We start from the raw sequence: 24,600 nt of genomic DNA on the forward strand, positions 1-24,600 counted from the left end.
TTATTATCAGTAGGGTCTTAACTATTCTTTGATTTTTTTTAACACTGGTGTGATATTACTACCGCTACTATTATTGTTCTCATCATCATCATCTGCATCATCATCATCCAGGAAGTGCAACTTCTAATGATGCCGGACGGCAATGACGAAGCTAGCCGTCAGCAAGTGCAAGTGTGTGTCAGCGTCTCAAATGACATTTTGTTGCGGTGCTTTTGCGGCGCGTGTTGGCAAGCGACAGTGCGGCTCGTAAATTGTCGTTATTGTGCCACGCCGGAGAGGAAGATGTGTCAAATGCACACCTTGACCCCCTTGGAGCCCCTCTGACAAATCATATTATTTGCTAGCCGACGTGAGAGTGCGAGACAGAGTGTGTATGTTTGTGTGTGTGTGTGTGAATTCACAAGGTTGTAAGTATTTTATGAGCTCCGATCGTAGGTGGGAATATCTGGCCAGGCTCTCGGAAGGCGGATATTTATAGTTGTACTTCTTGCTAGCCAAAAGAAAGAATGCAAGGTTTACGCTGGCTGTTGCTTAAAATCAACACTTCACTTTTGTGTGTGTGTGCGTGGCCATTTGTAAATGTCGCAAATCATAGAGTAGCATTAGCGCACTATCAAAGCGTCTCGCCTGCAGTTTTTGTCGGCTGTGACTCACGGCAAGTTGAAGCGTGCACTTAGCCACCGACGGTAACATTCATTTCAGTTAGCTCCTGTCTACACACTGAAGTCCGAGAAAGAACGCTGGCCAGGCCGCATTTATCACCTGTGAAATCAATGACGAGCTGCTAGCATCTTGATAGCTAAAACGAACGGTTGCCGACAAACAACGTTCCCCTCGCGTATTTCTGCGGGTGACACCGAGCCACGCCGAAACGATACAACCGGCTTGTTATTGTTCACTTTTATTTTGATGTGTCCATCAGACGACTGGCAGCCTCCTTCTGCTGCTGCGCATCAGGGGACGAAGCAAAAAAAAAAAAAAACAGCCCACAATAAAATAGCGGCTTTGCATCTGACTGGCCTTTTTTTCTGACAAAGGAGCTTTGATTCCCTCCTCCAGAACCATTTGAAAGGGATGCCTATTCCTGTCCCCCATTCATGTGCATCCCTGTGATGAGGGCGCACACACGCGCACACGCATAAAATATCGGAATAAATACAAGAGCTTGCCCGACTACCTTTTGAATCAGTCCATTGATGTGGGAGCGGGCGAATGGTGGCTAAGTGGAGGGGGTCATCACTAGTTCTCTTCTCATCATTCAGTCAGAATATTAGGAACCCCCAATGGGTCTCAACTCCCAGCACAAATGTCCGCCATTCAATATCCGGGTCTTCCCTCGACCTCTTTGAATGGTGGCAGCAGCGGTCGATGGAAATGCAAACCGGCTCGCCGCGTTTTGTCCATCTTTGTTCACATCTGCCTTCTCATTGGCCAATTTGTCATCGAAAGCGATTCGATTCCTGGCAGGAATCGAGTCCAATCTGTCAACAGTTTCAAAATATCCATTCCAATTCCCACCCTCACGGAAAATGATTGAGAATGGATCAATAGAAGTACACTTCATTCATACTTACTCAACAACTTAATCAGCATTATAATCATAAATAATGAGACATAATGACACGGGGTGGTATAAAAAAATAATAATCACACTAAAGAAAGCAATTGATTTAATTTTACTAATCAACCAACAGTGAGCTTGGGTTTTGATTATAGTCGAAAAAACCGGGTCAGTGAATTGAAATGGTTCCCAATGAATTTCCCCGTGAATCTCCTGTGGCGACAAGTGAATGGACGCAAAGCGCCAAATGTCCGAGCCAGCTGCTCACAAGGATTTTTTGCATGACATCTCTTTTTTTGTCCCCCCCCTCCTTCTTTTTCTGTCGTACCGTCACACATCTCCCTCTCATGTCGGCCTCCTTTTTAATGATTCACCACTCGAAATTAATGAACGATGCCCGGCGGATTGAAACGTCTGCTCGGTTATTGATTTGCGAAGCAGAAAAATGAAGAAATGACCAATTTAATGAAGATGCAGACAGGAAATGATGTTTGGACTGAAATAGAAAGTGCAGAGTGGTGGTGGTGGTGGTGGTGGGGGGGGGGGGGGGGGTGCCCAACCTCCCCTCGCCAAAATGAAATGTTGACTTTGTTAAACACGCGAGCATGGAGCCAATCCAAGACGCCAAATGGCAATTCTGGCGCTTCCCCAAACACGCCAGCTCTCGTCGCTAACGCATCACGGGAATGGAAAACCTTTGGCGTCGAATAAAACTTGCAGCGCCGTCGCTTATTTCCCGTCATGTTGACATTCTTTCAATAGATCGAACGAGGGCTTCCGACAATAATCCGGCGCTAATGCAAAGAAAATGTTGACACAGGCAGCCTGTCGCCTCGCAATATGACAAACACACACAAACTTAATTAGACGCCGCTGCTCACAATAATGGCAAAAAAGTCATTTGACTCAAGCCAATTGTTATTTTTCTCCACTGTGATTGAAAAGCACAACAACCGAAAACATGATTGAGCTCGATGCCCGATGGGCCAATACGATTATTCTCGTTGCCTTTTCCAGGTTGCACAATTTTACGCTAGTGGCTCGGCGAGTTAAGTTACGTCTTGGGCCGAAAGGCTCAACTCGCCGGCGTGTCAATGACTCATTTTACTTGCAAACAAAGCAACAAGGGCTTCACGCCACTTTCACATTTTAAAACACCATCTTTGTGTTGACAACCTATTGTCAGTCTAAAAAAAAAAAAAAAAATCTTGCATGCTGCTTTGATGGCCACATTATTTTGAAGACTTGAATCAGTGTCATGCTACCATTTTTATTTGCGGGGGGTGGGGGAGCGCTTTTCTTTTTTTAATGGCCCGCAAATAATAGCGAGCGGTGGGTCCGGATGACCTGAGCTGTCTTCCATTTTGAACGCCGTGAATGAGGCACTCGGAGCATCTTGTAGGCGCCACATAAATGCACGCCATTATCCCACTTAGTTTATTCCGCCGCTCGACAAACCTAAATCACCCCGCCCATTCTGTCCCGTGAAATGGAAGGTGCTCTATCACGACGTCTGCAGAAAGATTTTTCTTAAAAGCCTCAACTCACCACTTGTGGTACTCTGTATTGCGGCTCGTTAGAGCGTCAGTGACGCCGGACGTCATTCGGGGATTTTCAGATGCTTCTTCGGAATTTTAAATAATAACAGGCCAGCTTTAGTCGACCCTTTTTCATCCGAGTTTTGCTCGGCGATATGAAAAAAAAAAAAACCTTTTTTCTTTTCCACCGACGGTTTGATCACGGATTTGTCCACACGGCAATTTCATATGAACCAATCAAAAAGGACTTATCCCACTGGGGAACACGACCTCCGCGCTCGGTCTTTACAATCGTGAATTTATCAAGGAAGCTCTCAGCGTTTGGTCCAGATGAATGCAAAGCGCCGATGACAACGTCGCTGCTCATATTGGCCGTTCCATAAATATGAATGCGGTAGCCAGATGTACACAAGGCCTTGATATTTCCATTCATGCCCTTTTTTGTTTGGGCCAGCTTCACTCGGACGTGGACAAGGGCGACGGTAAGGTGAAGTACGTGCTGTCGGGCGAGGGCGCCACCTCCATCTTCACCATCGACGAGAACACGGGCGACATCCACGCCACCAAGAGGCTGGACCGGGAAGCGCAGGCCTACTACACGCTACAGGCCCAAGCCGTGGATCGACTCAGCAATCTGCCCGTCGAGCCGCGCTCCGAGTTTGTGGTCAAGGTGCAGGACATCAACGATAACGAGCCCAAGTTTCTCGACGGGCCCTACTTGGCGGGAGTGCCGGAGATGTCCCCGCTAGGTGAGATTGCTCTCATTTCCATGATTTGCTCTTACATTACATTTGAATCTAACCTGGTCCAGCCGGGCTTGTTTTGGTGCCGGCCATCCATCAGCTGAAATGCCAGCGCGGGCCTGAAGGCTGTCGATGTGTGACGCACGTTTGAGAAGCCACTGGAGTGTAGCGAGGCACGCCTCCGGGGCGTTTTCCTTTCCACGCTTACCTGCGTGGTCACCCTCTGATTGAGGCGAATCCATTTTGATCGGGGGACAAAGCCGTTATCTGGCGTCCTCCAGCCGAGATGGTGAAATGCCGCCGGCTAGGCCGCGAGCTGCTACCTCATCGGCGCATTGTTACCGCAACAAACTCAGCAGACAGACTGACATGCTAACTTTCTGCTCTGGATGAGATATGGAAGCCATCCAAAACAATTGACGTGATTGGTAGCTACAATACCGTCCAAGGCCAGCAGCTAACAACTAACTAACATGATACTCTCACAAGATCGATTTCGATGGACTTAAACAACTTGCTCGGATAACTGGCTCATGTCTCATTTGCTCATTTGCTCCGTCTTCCATGGCCTTTTGTCTTAAAAACAAAACAAAACTGTCCAGTGGAGAGCGAGCACATCCCTCGAGGGGTTTTATACTAATGCTGTGCTTGCAAATACAGATTAAAAAAAAAAAAATCAAATTCTTCCCCGGTGCTTGCATACAGATGGAAATTAGCAGAAAACAAAAAGTGAGACCTTTAAAGTACAAATGGAATTTTTTTTGCCAGCCGCCACGGTTCAAGTGAGGCCGAGCGCCCTCCCTCTCGTCGGTCCTTTGACCTTGGCGCTCCCAATGAGCCGCAACGGAAGCCGTCATGACTAAGAGGCGATGATATAATCCGGGCGTCCTTCTCCGGCCGGCCCGCTGTAACTCCTGCGCACAGAGCCGCCATCCGCCCGCCGGCCCGTTAATTGTTCTTCTTTACGAGGCGCCCGGCCGACTCTAATCTTCCATTTCTGTGATCACTTCATTCTGTAAAAGCCCGTAAAACACGGGTCGCCTCGAAAGTCGCGTTTTTTACGAGCGGCTTTGCTTCCCAAAAGGCGGCGCTTTTCTGTCATATGCTAAAAATCGAAACGTGCGCGTCGTTAAAGTGAAATATGAAGCATGCGGGCAAGGAGCCTTTTTGAACTCGACATTTTCATCATTTGACTTCACTTTCAATTCAGTCTTGAGGTTTGGAGCCCAAAAATGTTAGCAATGACCCTTGCTTGAAAACTCAAGAAAGTAATTTAGAAATGTGAGATGTAATTACGTCGCGTGATCCGCGAGAACATCCTGGACAAACAAAGCTTAAGTCCTCGATGGGTCGCACTCTCCATCTGGCGTCGACATCTTTGGCTCAAAACAGAAACAAAGGGAGTAGAAAAGATGTTTGAGATGTTGCCTTCTTGACGACATCCCAAAATAAGTCATTCCGAAGTTAAATAGCGGCGCCGATGACGTTATTTACCCCCTGGCAAGTTTCCGTCCCTCCGATGCGACTCGGCTTTCGAATGCGACCGCAGCCGTTTCCGCAATTAGCCGTGTCGGTTGCCGTGGTAACTGATGAAGGCCCGTCCGCCCCCACAGGAACTATGGTGGTGCAAGTGGCGGCCACCGATGCCGACGACCCCACGTATGGGAACAGCGCCAGGGTGGTGTACAGCATCGTGCACGGACAGCCCTACTTCTCCGTGGAACCCAAGACAGGTGAGTGCCTCAAGCACGTCATTTTTAAAAATAATACACAAAAGTCTTTTCAGTAATAGAGAATCCGTATACTGCACAGTCACTCCATCCGACTGTTGTGAGTGAGTGAGTGCGTGCGCGCGTGTGTTGCTAGCTCCATCGTGAACCTCGCTAGCCAATTAAGGAGCAGAAGCGCCGGCACACCTGTGAAGCTTGTTTACCGCATTGCATCGGAAAGGCTCCGTCAAGCCCTCGATGCTGCGAGACAGCCCGTAATGCCGAGCTCAACTCTTCAAACGAGCGCCAAACTTTTCCCGGGCGCCGACTTGACTCGAGGAGAGGCGAAGCCGCGGCCGGGATAATGGCTGGATTGTAAAAACACCTGCGATGGATGAACGGCCAGAAGCAAGTGCAGCAAATGAATGGCTCACACACATACACACACATCCGTGTTATGTATCTCCACGGGGATCCGTATATGTTTACTAAAATGTCCTCTCAAAATCCCTAGTAGCGGTTCAGGTGTAGAAAATAAGCGAACGCTTTCAAACACAGCGGCTGCTTTCAAACATGTTCAAAGTGGCTAATTAGCACAGAGGGATTTTTAGCGTAGTCGACTTACGGCATCAAATGAAAAATAGACGTCGAGCGCTTTTCCGAACAGCAATGCTGACGCGCTGCACGATTTCAGTTCACGTTGAGTAACGGTGACGGGAGCGGTCGGAGAATGCCGAGGTCGTCGTTTAAGATTTGAATCCGCCAACGCGTGTGACAATGTCCTCGGGTCGGACGTTGTTTTCAGCCACGGCCACTTGCTCGGTTTGGTGGCCTCACGTTTCATTCGCCGACTCTAATTTCATCTGATCTGGCAATGTCGCAGTTTGTGGCTGCTTTTAACGATGTCATGAATCATAAACATTAAATGAAAAAAAAAAAAGAGGAACATTTCTTTCCCACCTGGCCCGGATGCTTGCTTAGTTGTCACCAAGCGACGCCGCTAATCCACTCGGCGAGGTTGGCGAGGCTGTTGTTTGTCGACTGGGTGCCTCCCCCCGCTCTCTATCTTTGTTACCCCGTGCGGCGCCGGTGTCACTCCCGGGGAGAGGAGATGATTAAAATCCCGACTGCGGCGCACGACCTCGCGTCGCGCTCCGACTCGCCGCCCCCGGTGCTAACCAGCCGCCTTGTTTCCGCGCATTTATCTGACTGTCGCCTCACTACTGGCGGCAGACAGGTGGCGAGCACCGAGCCCCCCCCCCCCCCCCCCCCCCACACACACACACACACACACACAACGTCAAAACGGCAGATTTGAGCTCTTCAAGATGAAGAGGGGAAGCTGGGATTTGCGAGGCCCCTCGGGCAGCCCCTTTCTCGCCAAATAGAGCCTCACGACACAAAAGCGGGGCAGCGGCATCTCCGGCCAGGTGAGCCATTCAGCAACCTGAGTCACAAAGTCTGCATGTCTTTTGCTGCCGTAGCAGATTGCCATTTTGCATATGTCGGCCATAGGCTGTCCTAATTCCTCGGCGAAATCTCACAATCACATAATTGAGGGATTCCGAAAGGAAACAGCTTGCCAGAACCCGAAACGGATTCAGTCGCTTTTTTTTTTTTTCTTCAAGGGAAACGTTGCAACAATTTGCCGCATGTGTTTGTGCACTTTTCATGGAACTCTCCATCAATGGACTCCTGACAGCGCGTGTTAGTCACACTCGCTCGTGTTTTGTTTTGTTGTTTGTCATCAGAGGGAAATAATTGCACGGCAAGCCGCTGTATTAGCCAACAGCGGGAGGCCGGGAGATTTATGAGACGCCTCGGGCCGTAATGTTCTCCGTTCGGAGCGGCTGCCGCAGCGGGAGCCCCCGTGCTAACATCTCCATCACGAGACGATCACGGCGAGCGGGCATCTCCTTTCTGACATTTTCACACGAGGGCGGCCAGTCGGGATTGGACGTGGCCTTTTCCTTTCTTTGAGCGCCCGCCTTTTAATTAGATTCTCCACCGGGAGCAGACAAAGCCGTCTGGCCGGCCATCACCTGTCACCGGCACGTGAGGTGAGGCCGCTCGTGTCGCCTTCCGACGGCAGCCTGCGTTTCACCCGAACCCGATTCCACTCTCATTTGTGACTTTGCGAGCGTGCATCTTGTTAATTACGGCTGAAGTGACCTGCGCGGCGGTCGAAGGCGCACTCTGCCCTAAGCCGCTGGAGGCGGCTATCAATTAAGAGCCCGCTCCTTAGCATCTCGCCGCGCCATCACCTTCAAGCTCAACTACGACTAATCGATGAATATAAATGACAAAAGTGAAGCGCTTCAGGATGTATTTGGCCGTCTGCATTATGCGTGGCTTGCAAGCCACTGCGGGATGAAGTAGCGTTTCCCAAGGGCACCTTGGAGATTCAATTTGGGATTAAAAAAGAAAAACGCAGAGTTGTTGCAAGAAGGCCATCCGGGGATGCAGCTTCACAGCCCCCCCCCCCCGCAAGCCCTCCTGACCGTTAGGCACTTTGTCAAAGTCACCCAGCACCAAAGACCATGGCGCGTGCCGCAAACGGGACTAATTAGCAAGTCACACTCGGAGGCCCGCCCCCTTCGGTGTGCTTAAACCTGCCGGAGACAGAACGAGAAGTAAAAGTTTCCCAGCTTTGGAGCGTCTGTGTAAGATGTGCCACGATGGAAGGAACGGGCTTGTGAATTTTAGCTCCAGAGACTCGGATTTTGAAAGCTGTTGTAGCTACCAGGATGGGAAATGGAAGTAACACAAGCCCAAGTCAGACCTGCGTGGTGTGAACTTTAACACCCAAGGCTTCCTTTTCCTGCCCTGCGGTGGTGTGGAGAGGCGAAAAAAGACCCAAACGAGATCCTCAGTAAGAGGAGAAGAAATCAACTTTGGGGTTATCTCGTCCTCTGTCTGCAATTGTGCGAGAGTGCCTTTTATTTGCTCTAACAACAGAGATAAGATTTGCCACAAGCTGCCACGTCCTTTATGAAACCAGCCATCGGCTCTGAGCTGGGGTCCGTCCCGGAAGAATTTTGGCGAGAGGCGGGTCGCCACGTGAGCACGTGGTGAAACGTTGCCTGAACGTGACCTTTTTCCTCACCCGGCCTGCGGTTGCCGCGGTAACCTTCTTGTCACTCCTCATCATGCCTCACGTCTGTATGTCACGTTGTCATTGACATTCGGCGGTCAGCCAGAGTCACCCGTAGGTGGACGGCGGCTTAAGGCCGGGATGTAGCCGAGATAGAAAATGTATCCGCTATCTCCCACGCGGACAAGATTGCTTCCCGCTCTCGTTACGCCGAGCAATCGGCGGCCGTTAAATCTTTGCCGCCATGAGAAAAGAATGGAACTTAGCCAAATGGAAAAGCAATATGCTCGAGGATGACAAAATTGAATGCAACAATTTCAAAAATGTACACACTACTTGGGATTAGCTGGTGGGGTCATAGGTCAAACACACTTCAGGCTAAATTCAGACAAATTTAAAGGTCGGAAAGCTCATTTTTATTGGGCAGGCTGATCAGAAAACTTGAGCAGAAAAAAAAAATAGCAAGACCAAAAGCTTGCTGGATTCGTCCAATAATCTATGAAATATCAAAGAACGCAAAATACCCGCGTCGTGATAAAAAAATAAAAGTACAGATTAGAAGTTTCAAAACGTGCACTGTCGATTAGGTTCTCCTTGTACACACAAGCAAATTTTGCTGAATGAACACGCGGGCTAATTAGTCGGACATTTTCTTGCCAAATTAGCTTTTCTTACACACTTCAATGCTTCCGTTATTTCTCTGTAGGCTAGTAGGAATTTTCCATTGGCCTGGTGGTGCCAATTTAACAGTTTCTTGACAAGGTAAATGCCAAAAAAAAGGCCAATTTTGACTCTGTGGGCTGCCACAAAGTTTCCAATAGACTTGCATTGCCAACTTTGTTGAAAGTTAACTCCATCAAGTTGAGGTCAACGCATCCCACCCAATATTCCCCTCAGTAACTAAAACACTCATAAAGCAACTTCTGGAAAGCCATAAAAGTCTCGTAACAACTCCAGGCAGGACCCCCTCCCCCCCATGATAGACAACTTACAGTCCCATCCTTCCTTTTCTGTTTTTCTTTTAAGTATATATAGAGATATATATATTTGACAGTGAACAGCAGACAAAGTCAAGGCATTAAGACTCGTATAATGCTGTCACGACAGCCAATCAGCTTCTTGCTGGCTGGAAAGAGAGCCAAGCTTCATCAGCGGTGCTCGGCCAGCGAGGAAGCCCGCGATGTTGGCGCCGGCCCAAAAGCAGTATCTGAGTGCACATTAAAGTGTGCGTGTGTGTGTGTGTGTGTGTTTGTGTGCGCAAGCTTGACAAGTTAATAAAGCAAGCGATTGTCCTCCAGAAAGAACGTTAACAAGCTACACTGAGCAATTTTCCACCAAACTCGCTGGCCACTTCATTAGGTAGACCCGCCTCACCTTCTAACACTTGATACAAGAAATATATTGGAAAAAAAAGTAGATTCTCTGTTTTGATTGATGACACTGTCAGAGAGGTTTTAATTTCGTGCTATTTTTTTTTATTGCGGTGGGCTGCGTGGTGATGTTTCGACTACGTTTTCCTTAGCATCTTTGGAATGACTGATTTTGAACTTCCTGTTTATTTTCAAGCCGGGGTCCTTGAGATGTTTTGTGCGTGTTTTTTTTTTTTTATTATTATTTTTGATGATAGACGTGTCCACCAAATTTCCTGGTGAAGCGGGAGACTGGTGTTTTGTTCTAACTTTAAAAGGAGTGCTGCTGGGCTCATGTTCGGGACCCCTCAATTTGTTCAGAGTAGGCGTACCTAACAAAGTGGCCGCTCTCATGCAGTCTACTGAAACACATTTCAGTATTCAAGCATAAATCCACATGATTTATGAGAGGATTACAATCGTGTGAGTGAGAGAAAAAAACAATCAGTGATGAGTTGGAGGTAATCCTGATTTATGTCCCTGGCGGCTCCTTGTATAAACATGTGTTATTAACAAATGAATGCACTTCTTTGCAAATATTGCCGACATTTTTTCAAGTGATGCAATAAACCTTAAAGAGGGAGGAACAACTGAAATAAGCAGAGGAATTGTGGCAAAACAGTTTCGCCTGCCGCTATCGTCCTTGTCACGGCGGCCTCATTAGCTGCGACTACAAACATAAAAAAATATATACGCTTGGCATAATATTAGGCTTCTTCCCACACAAGCCACAGTGTGTATTTTTTATGGATGTAGTTTTAATTCATGAAGTGGTGACAGCCACTGCAATGCAGCGCCTTAAGTTCCCCGAGTCAGGCAGAAGCTTGACAATAAAAGACTCGCTTAATGTTCATCGTGAACACGTGAGACCACCAGACAGCTGTGGGAGAGGTCCGAGGTGCCCAAATATCATTAGAGCACAGGCTCACAAATTTGGACCTTTTCTGGACAAACAAAAGACCTCGCAGCAGCTTCCATTAGGGAACATTTCCAGAATTCCCCCAAATTGGCAAAATGGCCGACTTCCTGTTCAATTTCAGGCATTGAGCTTCGCTTCTGGCATGTTGGGGCTCCCAAAAAAGCAATTCATTCTTTGTAAAATAAATTAACCACCACAGCTTTGAAACAATAAACAATCTTACGACATAACCGAATCATTTTCAGGGTCAACAACAACATGAAGACATTTAGAGAATGTTCGCTAGCTTGTTGCTAACTAGCTTGATGGCATTCGATTGAAACCTTTGTGGAAGTGGACTTTCTAGTCATTGTTGTTAATCACATCCAAGCAGACTGGTTGTCATATATTTCACGTTTGCCTCAGCTATTTCATTAACGATTGATTTCTTAATTCCATAAGCGACCCTGCTAATTGTGTGTCTAAACACAACACGGTTAATTGAGTATTGGACACAACTATGTGTTTAACGAGCAGTGTTTCCCTCCCGCTTTTCATCGCTTGAAGATGACGATAAATTTGCCTTTTGATCTGCTCCATCAAACCGCCGAGCGTCTGAGAAATGACAAAGTAATCTCTCGCATTCGGCGGGAATCTTTAATAAGCGTCGTTTAATGAACGAACGGCAAGTCATTAACTTTGAAAGCAACAGTGATTGCTTTTGAAGGATTAGCGCACTTTCCCTGCATTTTAAAAATGTATCAGGAAACGTGGAGATAAGGTTGAGATTGGGGGAAAAAAAACAAAACGAAGCATTCATCAAAATGCTGCAGGAATTTTGGCGGGCACGCTAACGAACGTGCTTTACTTGTGCCTTCAGGTGTCATCCGGACGGCTTTGCCCAACATGGACCGCGAGACCCGTGACCAGTACGTGCTGGTCATCCAGGCCAAGGACATGGTGGGCCAGATGGGCGGCCTCTCGGGTACCACTTCCGTCACCGTCACGCTCACCGACGTCAACGACAACCCGCCTCGCTTCCCTCACAGTAAGCCCCGCCTCCACCTGGCAATACTGATTGATTATGGTGCTAAAGTTGGAATGTCTTGGAGCCTTCAGCTTTTTGTTTGAGAGTTATGAATTTGACTTCAAAACATTTCTTTATTTCTCTATGGACAAAAGCTATCAAAAAATAACCAGAAAGAACAAAAGGTTTCCCCCCTCCCTCTTGTAAACTTGATGTAGATTAAAATCATGTGCAATAAATAATGTGATAAAGTGCTCTCGAGATAAGCTGAGTGGAGAGACATTCATTCAGAAGTGCTTTCTGACACTTTCAAACACCACTTTACATAATTGCTACTTTTGTTTCAGATACTTTTAACCACATTTGGTCTTACAAAAAATATTCGTCTGATTTACTGACGCGGATGATTTTTGCTCTCCTTTGTTGGTTGGCATCCAAGCATTTTAAACTCAGCAAGGCACTTGCTGCACTTGAAACTGGAATTCTTTTGGGATGCAGATTGTATAACAATCAGAGTGAATGGTAAATTGAAAATAACCTTCACTCAGCATATAAGTGGCATAGTTGTGGTAAACAATAGCCAGAGACTGGCCGAGGGAGAAGCCATGAAATGTGGAATGGTATCTGTCCAAACTAAGTTGCTTTCCATCTTACTTTGATTAGTTTTGGAATCTTCTTTTGTTCATTTTTTTACCATTTTAGTTGATTTGTGTTGTTCCCTTGTTTTGCTACTTTGGTCTTGGCTCTGTCTGTTAGCTTGCTTGTTTGCTAGTTGCTTTCTTTGTTAGTTGGCTAATTTGTTTTTTAAAAGCTGGTTTGAAAATTGGTTTTGTCGTCTAGGCTTTTGTTCTTTTTTCTTCTGTTGGTAAGTTTGTTTTTTGTATGTTTGTTAGCTCTTTCATTTGTATGTATGTTAGCACCTCTACCACCGAAGCTAATCTTGGAGCTTGGCCACCACAACTTCACTCGGTTGATCCATGAACGGCTAACTACTTTGTTCTGGCCCTCGCTAGCAGCAAATTAAAAAGCCTTCCTGCAAGGTGAGCAATCTCCCTGCTTCATTCCTCATCAGAACCACGCAAAGCTTTGGCATCGGATAACCGATATCAATCCGATTCCTTTTTTTTGTAGTTGTTGTTGTTGTGGGTTTATTTCCTGGCGTGCTAATGGCTTCCTGGCTCAGCTTTAGGATTCAAAGATGTCTGGGGCTTCTTGTGAAATAATCCAAAGCGCCAGCAATCAGTTTGCCACCAACAGCCCCGCCGCCCCGCGGTTGGCTCGCCGCTCTCGGACCGCCACGCGCCAGCCAGTCAATTTGCTGCCTCCCGGGACGAGGGAGTGCGCCGAGACGTTGAAGTTTGCACAACAACTTATCGGTAACGCCTAAACCCCGGACCCGGCCAGCTGTCTCTCTAGGGAGATAAACTGTCGGAGACCTTATTTGGTTTTACTCCTGTAGATTTTGCTGCGTTAGAGTTGGCCTAAAGTTCTAAGTTGTGATTCGGCCCGTAAATGAAGCGAACCAAAATGCCCCGAGAAGAATGTTACATGCATATTTGGGAAAAAAATGCCAGACGTGTTCAGTTAGGGTCTGTGAGTTGCGGTTATACCTTTGCTCATGACAGCGATGAACCTGGGTTCATTTTTTCTTATTTTCCTCACAGTCCATTACGAAGCATTAGAGACCCCGGAGCAGTCCTGAGAGGGGACCTGGACGGGCTACTCAGTGGTGAAAGGTGGAAAACGAGCAAATTGGATTTTTTTTTCTCGGTCCGCTCGCCTTTTAGAGAGCCGCTATTCCACGGCAAATTAAAAAGCCATTATACAGATTACATGGCCGCAAACAATGTGGGGCAGATTAGCATTTAGACGGGAGAGGGGGGGGGCACTGTCAGAAACACAGAAAAGGTCTCGTAATGAGCTCTGTCACGCCGATTGGGGGGAGATTATGATTATGAATATGATTCCCTTCCTTTATGCTCGCCAGACCGCTTCAGGGCTCGGACAAAAGCTCGGGGAAAGGCAATGAGAGAGCCGTGCATGGCGTAATCAAATCTTGTGAAGTGGACGCTTGGATCGAAGTGGACTGAAGCTCACAATGGAGTTGAACCTCCATTTAAGGAGCAATCATTTAAGGATGGCTTCTCAATTGGAAAAAAAAATATCGTTTTGGGATCCTAAAATGTTGGCCTGTTCAACTTGGAATAGTCTCGCCGTATTTGCAACAATGATCCCAAATCATGGTGAGGATCATTTTGGTCTTATTGGTACAACGGCACTTGAGAGTGAATATTGCGCCGCACCGCTTGCACCGCAGTTGAACTCAGACATTGACGTGAATGACAGATTCCGTAATTTCTTGGCAACTATTAGAGCTTGTTCAAAAGCTTTGTGTGGAAATGAAAGCCGCTGTACTCACGTTTATAGTTTCTGCTGTAGCAGGTGAGAGCAAAGCTTTGATTTATTTTTTATTTTTTTTTCCACTGGTGTCACTCAACGCTCATTCATGTGGAAATGTACTTTTTGAAAGCCGATTAGCAGTTTTGGATCCCAAATCGTGCCTCCGCACAGAGTCGATTGAGTGAAGAATGTCTTGTCACCACGGCAACCGAGATGCTTTTAATATTTACCGCCTACGTAAATAAAGACTGGCCCCAATTACTCTATTTGTTGGCTGCGATCCAAAGTCCAAAACATCTCCCAAAAAAAATTTGGTCGGTTTCTCGTTTTCTCATTTTCCACCACGTCGCTCTTGGTAGCCTCATGAGCTAGCTTCCCATCTTGCATCTGACCTTTTGTTCCCAGAGGTCAACCAATACACGGTGCTGGAGTCGCTTCCCGTGCAGTCGGTGGTGGCCCGGATCAAGGCGGCCGACGCCGACATGGGTCCCAACGCTGAGATGGACTACAGGATCATGGACGGCGACGGGCCCGGCGTCTTCAACATCACCACGGACGAGAACACGCAGGAAGGAGTCCTCCTCCTTTTAAAGGTCCAACCAAGACCACATCAAAACAATCACTAGCTCACATCATTAATGTCCGATTTGGCGCTTTTGCTTTATAGCTCATTCATGTGCAAATGTTTTATTCAAAGCTCCTAAGCAGCTGCTCAGTTGTTTCCCTTTCCCCTAAAGTGCTCATTTCTAAACGGACTGAATTGTGTAAACCACATGGCGCCGCCATGACAACCGATGCTTTCACTACTTGAAACCGCCTCCACAAAAAAAGCACCATAAACGGTCGAAATCCTGCTAAATTGTGACCGTCTACGTCAGGCGTGCCAATTGGATCTTTGTCTGTCTTTGATTTATCGTTGCCAGGCAATTATCCGGACGCGCCGATCAAAGTGTCAAATTGATGAGCTCGCATGTTGCCTTAAATGCCGCTTGGATGCTGCCAAAGTGACATGACGACATCTATGTCGCCGTGACGACCATCCATCAGCAATGCTAAAAACAGCTCCTTAATAGTAACCCCCCCTCCCCTCCCTTTTGGCAGCCTCTGGACTTTGAAAGGAAGAACAGCTTCTCTCTGCGGGTGGAGGCCACCAACAGGAACATCGACTCCAACTTCCTAAACTTGGGCCCTTTCAGCGACACCACCTCGATCAAGGTGAGCGTGGAGGATGTGGACGAGGTGCCCGTCTTCGCCTCGCCACTCAGCACCATGTCCATCTCCGAGGACGCCCGGGTGGGCACGTCCATCGGGAAGGTGTCGGCCCATGATCCGGACACCTCAGACAGCAGCATCCGGTACGAGGGAATTTTTTTTTTTCTTGTGAGAACTTGAGGATCGTGTTGTGGTGGGCTCAAATGTAATCACAATGAAAGGCTCAGCAGAAGCGACACTCTTAATGCGCTGCAAAGTCCCCCATGTGGCCGTCAAGAGCGCTGCCAGATGGCACCGTTTGTGCTTGGGGGGGGGGGGGGGGGTGCAGCATCTGCAAAAGTCAAATGCCATCTTGAAGCCAGAAAAGGGCATTCTTTTAGTCGGGTCAAGGCTTACCACTGTGGCCTTTTCGCTTCCAAACGTTGCCTTGACAATCTGTCGGGTGTCGTACGGGTGACCCCCCCCCCCCCCCCCCCCCCCCTTCCCCACTTTGTATTAATTGAATGAATTTAGTCAATGTTCCATCACAATTGTTACTAGCCCTAATCAGAAAATCAAATTACTGCAGCATTGTACTTCTTTTTTTTTTTCTTGGTTGTTATCAGCGTCTGCCAAATGATTTTTTCCAACACACCAGACGAATTGAAGATGATTGCGGAACTAACGGCGCCACCGCAGTCAAATTATTTTGCTGGAATAGTCAATAGGTGGAGGCTAATTGAACTTGCAATGTTCTCATACAAAATGATGGAAAAAATAAAGTAATCAATAAAAATATATTTAAAAATAAATAAATATGTATATATATATATAAAATATTCAAAAATTATATAAAAAATACACTAATAAATAAAACTATAAAAAAATATAATTAAAATAAAAAAAATAATGACATCGATGTTATTAACATGTATTGATTTTGCACGCTTGTATTTCAGTTTTAAAAAGAATTGTGCAAGTTGACTGTAGGGTGCGGCTGTTTTGCAGGTATTCGATCGACCGCAACACAGACATGGAGCGCTTCTTTAACGTGGACGCGCTGAGTGGCGTCATCAGCACGGCCAAGCCGCTGGACCGCGAGGCCAACTCGGTGCACAACATCACCATCCTCGCCATCGAAAGTCGTGAGTCGCCTCGCGTGTTTCATCGTTTTGTTTCGTTTTTTCCCTCCGTGGCTTGTCTGGGCTCTTTATAAGGCAATCAAGAAGAGTCGGAGTCCTAATTGAGCGCGTTGGGGGCACGCAAATGTGGCGCCACAGCACTCCATAAAGATTTTGTAGTGCTGCCAGTGAGAATGAAGTCACGCGTGAGGACAGTCGCTCTGACCCGACCCGACCGGGGGCGGTCATGACTCAGGGTTTTTATTTTTCCTCCTCGTGTGACGTCGTGGCGCTCAGACGCAATCGGCAGCTGCTGAGCGGGTGTCCGCCAGCCTCCATGTCAGCGCGACACGCTGGCCGGTGGCCTCGGGGTGCTGCGCGTCCTTTTTCTGTGTCCGCCGCGTCAGCCCTCTGAATGTCAGCGCATCATCTCGGGCCGGCCCCGCCAAGCCAAATTAGCGTCCGCTGCGCCCAGCCGCAGACGTTTAGGCGTTGGCGCGGGAAGTGGTAAAGCAAAAATGAAATGGCTCCTTTTGTCCATCTTTCAGAGGACCCCAACCAAATCGGCAAAGGCGCAGCCGTCATCACCGTGCTGGACGTCAACGACAACGCGCCCGTCTTCGCCATCGACTACGAGACGCTGGTGTGTGAAAATGCGCCGGCGGGCACGGTACGTCCCTCCTCAATCTTGCGTGCCTGCGTGAAGCTTTTTCTTTCCGTGTCTTCGCATTCCACCGGGTTGTTGCTAAATGACCTGAGCGGCCTTTGAGCTGATTTCTCCGGCGGAGGCTTTTGGGGAAAGGCAATCAGGCAGCGGCTGACGGGGGTGTGCCATTGGCCAGCCTTAGCGGCGGGCTGCAATCGAGACAGCCATTTGGGCCTTGTTGAAGATGTCGCACACTTGTCTGACACCGAGATGAGAGTGGCAAAAAAAAAAAAAGAGATTTGATTGGTATGCAGGACGGAGTTCCCATTTGGCTTGGAGACTAGTTCCTGTTTGTTTTGTGTTAATTTTCAAAATCATTAGAAATCAAAGTGGCTAAGTGCAGTTGAAGCTGAAATGAAATTGTTTTACCCGCACGTCACCCTCGAGTCATTATTTGCGTAAACATTGCGTCTTCATTAGCCACCGGCGTTATCGACAAAGCCCCTGCCGCCACCGCCGCCGCTGGATGATTATCGTCCTTTCCACTTGTCCGCCGATGATTATTGCTGAACAAAAGCAGCGGCGGCTTTCTATCAGCCATCAATCTCACGCCAGCACTCCGCTCCGATGCGCGTTTCGCATTTAACCCCCCCCCTCCCGTAATTCATTCCTGATGTGAATGTGACCGCGCCGAAGCAATCAAAGCGGGCCCAGACACGATGCGCCACGTCTCGAGCGGAATGTTGCTAATCAGTCCGTTTATTTCGTCCTTCTGGAGGATCGGAACATCAGCAACGGAATGATAAAAACACATCAAATTATTTTGATTCATTTAGCTCGAGGTTCAGAAGGTCCTTGCTTTGTGGCCCAAAGGTCCTTTTTCTCGATCTTCTCTGCAAAGTGAACCTTTGAGGCAAATGTGTGACGTGACTTTGTTTGTGGCGACCGTTTGACTGGGACCCGGATGGACGGGGTCGGTTTTCTAGTAGTTGCGGTTCGATAAAAGAGATGAAATGTCAGACTGGCAACGTGTCAGAGTGCTGATTTGAAATTCATTTAACCGCCGGTCCGATAATGGCCACGTCCCCTCGCTTAGGCCGCCCACTGGCTGTCACGCCCGCTACCTGCTCCAAAGATGAAATCAGATGGCGGGCTCGGCGGCCGTGGGAATAACCTGCAGCCATCGGGCCTAATTAAGGCCGTCCGTCGGCAGCGACTCCCCGCGGAACGGACTCGACGCTTGTCACGGATCATCGGCGGCATCTGCGCTCTGCCATCTTTATTAATTGATGGGGTGGCCAGGGCAGGCCCGGCCCCCGCCGCGTTACATCTATGAGCACACCTGCTCTTGCACTCTGCATCCTTGCCATCATGGCCGCCCATGGGAATGATGAGATGTGTATTTTATACAACTGCGGATCAGGAAAATATGAACATTTAGTTCCCCTTTAAGTCGATTTCAAAAAAATATATATATTTTTAGTCCCCGTTTTTTGCTTTCAACCCCTTCCTCGTTACAGTTTCAACCTCGGCGAACGATGGCACATTGTAAAAATAAAACAAATGACATGAAAAGAAAGAAGTCAAGCACGGTTGACATTTTGCGTGAATGATTGATGGATTGTCACGATTGAGCTCTCGAGACTGTTTGTGACTTTGAGAAAGTTGATGTAAAGACGACGACGATACAACATTTGAGATATGGAGAGAATTGTTTGATGTCTGCTTCAAGAATCAGAAGAGGCGAATGCCGACGTCTGATCTCGAGTATTTTTGTGTGTTGTTGTCATTTTCTGATTGCATTTTTTTGGGGGTACTTAAAACTGAGGAAAGACATTTTGAGAGCAGTTCTTTGTTTTTTTTTTTCCCCCTTCTCATCAGGAGTGCCAGCCAGGCAAACTATTTTAAAACGTCTTTTTTCCCTCTTTGTGCCAAGTTATCAAATGGATCTTGTACAAAATCATCGACAGTAAAAAAAAAAAGGAAACTTTACTTTTGCGCCAAAATAAATTGAAGTGCATTCGGACAAATTTTTAAAAAAATTGCCTCGTCGGTTTTTTTATCCTTTTTTTTTTTATATATCTCGTCTCTCCCTGAAGTGCAAAGTGCATCGCCAGCTGCGAGTGACGATGCCATCGCCTATCCGTCCAAATTATCACTTTGGGTGAGGTGAAAACAAACATCATCGGATCACACCGCTCTCGCAATCCGCATCAAACGAGACGGCCTAGCAGGCCGCCGCCCTGTCACATGCGGGTGATGTTTAGGGCGCGGATGGAAAGCTGCGAAAGCCGCAACCCCGCTGACAGCTGTCATATCGCCGCGGCGACAAGTGCCACCTCGTCGACGCCGCGCTTATTTCCACTCCACGCCTTGATCTCCAAGTTTGCGTTTGCTTCAAAGACGCTCGCTCGGCTGCGTCTGCTAATACTCGTTTGAATATTCCACGCCGACGGGTTTCCTTTCTTTGTCGATGTCAAAGAAGGCACCCGGGCGTGTTCGCTGTCACATGTGATGTTCGCGTTTCTCTTCCAAACGTGTGTCAGCTTCTGCGAAGACAATTTTTTGGAGAATGCATTTATTAGGCTTCATTCGAGTAGCCAGGCTGCGAGATAATTGGCTTTTTTTTTTCCAGAGAGGGCGGGGCTTGTGTGCCAGGTGGCGTCCGTTTCATTTCATTTTATGACGTAGGCCAAAATTAAGAACAGCATCCGCCACTGCGCTCATCACATTGTGCGTTCCAATAGTGCAAAAGCTACACTACGGAAAACATTTGCAAGCAGTACTTCTCATTTGCATAATATTCATGAATTAAATAGGTCAGTTTTTGAGCCCGTTCATGCATGAATGATGACAAGCTCTCTCGGGATTCGCCCCCTAGAGTCTTTGCGTGACTCTTTGGCCATGAAAAAACAACTTCATGCTCGGAACGCGCTTATTTGTTGCTCGACTGCTGTCGAATTTGTCCAACTTTCAAAAGCGGCGCTTCGGCCAGTGCCGTCTGAAGATTTTCGAAAAACCAAGCGCTTCGCTTACAACTCTTCATTTGCCTTTTGGAGGCGGCAGGAACGTTTTCATCCATCGACTCACGGGCCTCCTCATTTGGGTAAATTTGCGCCTAGGCCCATTGGAGGATTTTCTCGGCAAAAAAAAGCACCTCGCGTTGCATCCGAGGCGTGTGCGTGCTAATGAAAGGCCTTATGCATTACAAAGTGTTTGATTTAAGTCTAGATTTCCTGGGGGGGGGGGGCGTCTATTCTCGCCGCCGCCGCCTTCTTGCAGATAATCCGCCGATCCGTCCTCACCACTCAAAGGACATGAAAAGGTTGAAATTGCGTAAGGGCCGGGTGGCCTCCTCCTCCTTGTTGTTGTCGGTGGCGCGCTATCCAGATTTCCATAACCCGTTGAATGGCGGCTTTCGGCAAGCTGTCATAACATTCGGTACAGGTTGGATCTCAGCTAATCCCGAGGTCGTATCGACGCCTTTCCCGATAAAAAAACGAAACGCGTTCTCATCTGTTGTCATCAACAGGCGGATTTATAGCTCCAGCTTTGCCAAGTCGTTTTTCTTTTTGTCCTCCCCAATGAAGCCGAAGCATTCCGACATTTTGTGATCGTTTCGGCGCAACCTCCACGTGTTGGCATACAAGTGAGAAAAACTGGACTTTTTTTTTTGTTTTGAATTTTTCTTTTCGTAACGTTGTCGGTACAGCGGGTCTGCCTGGTCGGATAAATTGTCGGGAAGGGCCGGCGGGGCTGCGAAGGAGTCGTCAGCTTTTGAGAGGAATGAGTCAGCGACGCCCACCTCGACGCCATTGTCAAACCTGTCGTGTCCCGTCCACCCACCCACGCACGACAAATATCGCATTTAATTTAAGTTTTGGTGTTCTTGGCAGGTGATTCAGACGGTGAGCGGCGTGGATAAGGACGAGCCTCAAAATGGTCACCGCTTCTTCTTCTCCTTGGACGCCGCCGTGGCGGGAAATCTCAACTTCACTCTTCGGGACAATAAAGGTGACCGAGAGGGGGCTCGCTGGCCTCACGTGAGCCTCTTTGGCTTTGTGGCGTTTTCATTGAAGGATGCCAGGTTTTTTTCTTCTTAGATTTCAAAAATCTAAGAAATCTATAAACACACTATAAAATCAAATCTATAAATCAACTCTATTAAGAAAATCAAAAGAAATCTATCAACCAATAGATGACATCATTTATTGGTTGTGTTCTTTATTTCTGGACTTCCTTTTGTTTTTATTTTGCCAGATAACACGGCGTCCGTACTGACCAAGCGCGGCGCCTTCCGGAGGCGCGAGCAACCGGCGTACCGACTGCCCGTGCTGATCGCCGACAGCGGCAGCCCGGCCCTGAGTAGCACCAACACGCTGTCGGTGCGTGTGTGCGAGTGCGACGCCGACGGGATTCCCCTGGCGTGCGGCGCCGTGGCCTACGCCGCCACCGGTCTCGGTACCGGCGCTCTCTTGGCCATTCTAGGCTGCATCCTCACACTGCTGGGTAAGAAGTCAGCCTCGCCTCCTCTCATTGGTCCAATCTCGTGTTTCCTGGGTCATGTCGAGGGCAGCTGTCGAAACATCACCCTAAAGGGAAACAAAACAAAAGTGAATATTGTGTCTAGAATGAATTTGATGGAATTATTATTTTTCAAAATTGTTCCTCCTTGAGGTCTACTTTGTATTTTCTTGAGAAGGGAAATCTTTTTAAAATGAGGCATCATGACAACTACGGCGCCTTCGTTTAGGTGCGCAATCCTCTCGAGGGCCAATTAGGACGTGATGGAGCGCTTAGATTTTTTTTCTCCCGTCCACTCGGGTCTGTCGTCCGTCCGTCCGTCCGTCCGTCCGTCTTCACACAGCAACCACTTGTCATCTTTTTTGCGTCGACGGCGCTCGTCGACAGCGTTTGTGCGTTTCGGCAGCGTAATTGTTTACGAAAGGCGGAAGGAGATGACGACTGACAGTTTGGCGTACGTTTACAAAAGACCTTTGAGGTTATTTGAGGATACGACAAGGAATTTGTCTAAAAGGAACACGACACGCTTTTCCTGTTATCCATGTTAGAAAAACAGAAAACGGACTTGAAGTCGTGACTAAAATGATGACTTTTTGATCTTAACATCGGTCGGAATTGGAAGAGTCCAAAAAAACGCTAATGCTAAATCCCGAATCGTCACGTTTGGGACCAATGCCCTTTTGTTTGCTAGGTGATTAGCGACCGAAGGGGGCTGGAATGTTCTTCCAAAGGAAACGTGGGCCGCAAAATTATATTTTGCTGGCAGCGGCTTGACATTGACGGATGGAGGACGATTCGACATTTGCCACTTTGCTTGGGCGTAAAGTTATTTTCAGCCGCTAATGCGCCGCGAGCTCCAAGCCGTGCCGCTCGGCTCGTCGACGCTTCCTGGTTTCAGAACGGCGGTGGCGCTAACGTGAGGTTATGTCACGGGCTGACTTATGTTAGAAGAAAGATGATTGGACCCCGACGAGATGGATGGATCGTTAGCTTGTTTTGCTCCTTGTGCTTCAAAGTCATTTGCATTTCCGCCGCGTCTGAAGCGTTTTGCTAACGGCGCCGCCAACAACTTGATGGCGTCTGAAGAGCGTCGTTTGTCACTCCGTACTGACGCCATCTGTCTTCCGCAGCAATCGTCCTTCTCATCGTGACGGCGCGCCGGCGGCGGAAGGTTCCGCTCATCCTAGAGGAGGAGCGCGACATTCGGGAGAACATCGTCCGCTACGACGACGAGGGCGGCGGCGAGGAGGACACGGAGGCCTTTGACATGGTGGCCTTGCGCAACCTCAACGTCATCCGAGACCCCGGCGCGCGGCGGGACGTCACTCCGGACACGCCCACCTTCTTCCAATACACGCCCGCCGGCTCGGCAGCGACCCGCCCGGCCTACAAGTCGCTCCCGGATAACGTGGTGTTCCGCGAGTTCATCTGGGAGCGTCTGAAGGACGCCGACGTGGACCCGTGGGCGCCGCCGTACGACTCGCTGCAGACGTACGCCTTCGAGGGCAGCGGCTCGGTGGCCGACTCGCTCAGCTCGCTGGAGTCGCTCAGCACCGACTCGGAGCAGAACTATGATTACCTCAGCAACTGGGGGCCGCGCTTCAAGAAACTGGCCGACCTCTACGGCAACGGCGACGGCGCCGCCGGCGTCTTCTCGAAGCCTTTGAATGCGGGAAGAGGAGGACACTGACAGATGAGCAATTTACTGGGAGAGATTCAAAGACAAGACGCAGTAAGCGAAGCGAAAGACGCTCGAAAAAGCTTCGGACCTCGTTTAACTCCTCGGACGGATCTCGGATCTCACTTCAGGTGTCTCGACTCAAGTTGAAGTTGCGCGTTACAGATGCTGATTGCGTAACGCCAAGCAGAAGGAACGTTTCCAAAAGGTGCCGGACAGCCATCCAAAAAGATCATCAAAAATCGACCCAAGTTTGGAAACTTTGGAATGCACACGTCCAACTGGCCAAGCGTTTGCATTTGGAAAGTTTGGTCAAAGCCACCGATCTTGCACCTGAGGGTCGTCCTGAAACTCTTTGTGAGTACGTTTGTCTTGTTTTGAAAGGTGCTGACGGGGGGGAGGGGCCTCAAACAAGTCGCGCAAGTGAGTCAATGGAAAAAGCGACGGCTTGATGTCTCAGCCCTCGCCACGTCGAAATGTCGCGCTTGTCTCATTTTTGTAATCCTCATTCTCCCGTCAGAGATAAAAGCAGTCCTCCTCGACTTTGTCGGGTCGGGCTTTTTTTTTTTTTTAGATTCTTATTGCTCTTGATTGTGTGACATTGATACCGCTTAGACGTTAGAAGAAGAAGCGTGCCGGTCTTTGGGCGCTAAGGTGGAACTGTGAAGTTTTTGCTTTTGTAGTCCAGCATGGATGGTCACGGAACACGCGCTCACTGTACGAAAACCACCTTGTGTTGTTTACGTTTGGTTTTCCCTTCTCACACTTTCAACCGATGGGTGTTATTTATTTTCAGCAGACAAGATTGTGACTTGTTTTTGTTTTTTTACTTTTTTTTCATGAAATAAAATTGCTATACAGTCAAACCGCAGAGTTGTTAGGTGTCTTTTTCTAGCTATCGACTTCAAGTTGCTATACGGCAAACCAATTTAAACGCGAGGGCTAACGGGTTCTTTGCACATTTCCCGCTAAAACAACATGTAAGGCCCATTTAAGCTTTTTTTATCCATAGTATAGATTTCAAATGAACTTGACTCGGTTATTTCAACTTAAAAAAAAAA

General features: G+C 48.1%; 1 protein-coding gene across 2 annotated transcripts in view; it reads left to right on the forward strand.

Moving 5' to 3' along the window:
- The window catches only part of LOC147041485 (cadherin-7-like), a 59,942-nt gene extending 35,554 nt beyond the window's left edge, over positions 1-24,388 (forward strand). Inside the window, exons 1-11 of one of the 2 annotated variants that reach the window (XM_085939203.1) lie at positions 2,903-2,959; positions 3,554-3,848; positions 5,456-5,575; positions 11,833-12,000; positions 14,785-14,972; positions 15,481-15,734; positions 16,579-16,715; positions 17,240-17,361; positions 21,234-21,351; positions 21,598-21,846; positions 22,992-24,388. In XM_085939203.1, the coding sequence (XP_085795329.1) occupies positions 2,939-2,959; positions 3,554-3,848; positions 5,456-5,575; positions 11,833-12,000; positions 14,785-14,972; positions 15,481-15,734; positions 16,579-16,715; positions 17,240-17,361; positions 21,234-21,351; positions 21,598-21,846; positions 22,992-23,551 (2,232 nt within the window). In that variant the 5' untranslated portion in view covers positions 2,903-2,938 and the 3' untranslated portion in view covers positions 23,552-24,388. Of the gene's footprint in view, positions 1-2,902; positions 2,960-3,553; positions 3,849-5,455; positions 5,576-11,832; positions 12,001-14,784; positions 14,973-15,480; positions 15,735-16,578; positions 16,716-17,239; positions 17,362-21,233; positions 21,352-21,597; positions 21,847-22,991 lie in introns of those variants that run through there. The other variant, XM_085939202.1, reaches the window with a different exon arrangement.
- The last annotated feature ends 212 nt before the right edge of the window (positions 24,389-24,600 follow it).

Source organism: Syngnathus leptorhynchus, chromosome 19 (genome assembly GCF_054491065.1).
Source record: "Syngnathus leptorhynchus isolate UIUO chromosome 19, UIUO_Slep, whole genome shotgun sequence".
NCBI classification, from domain to species: domain Eukaryota; kingdom Metazoa; phylum Chordata; class Actinopteri; order Syngnathiformes; family Syngnathidae; genus Syngnathus; species Syngnathus leptorhynchus.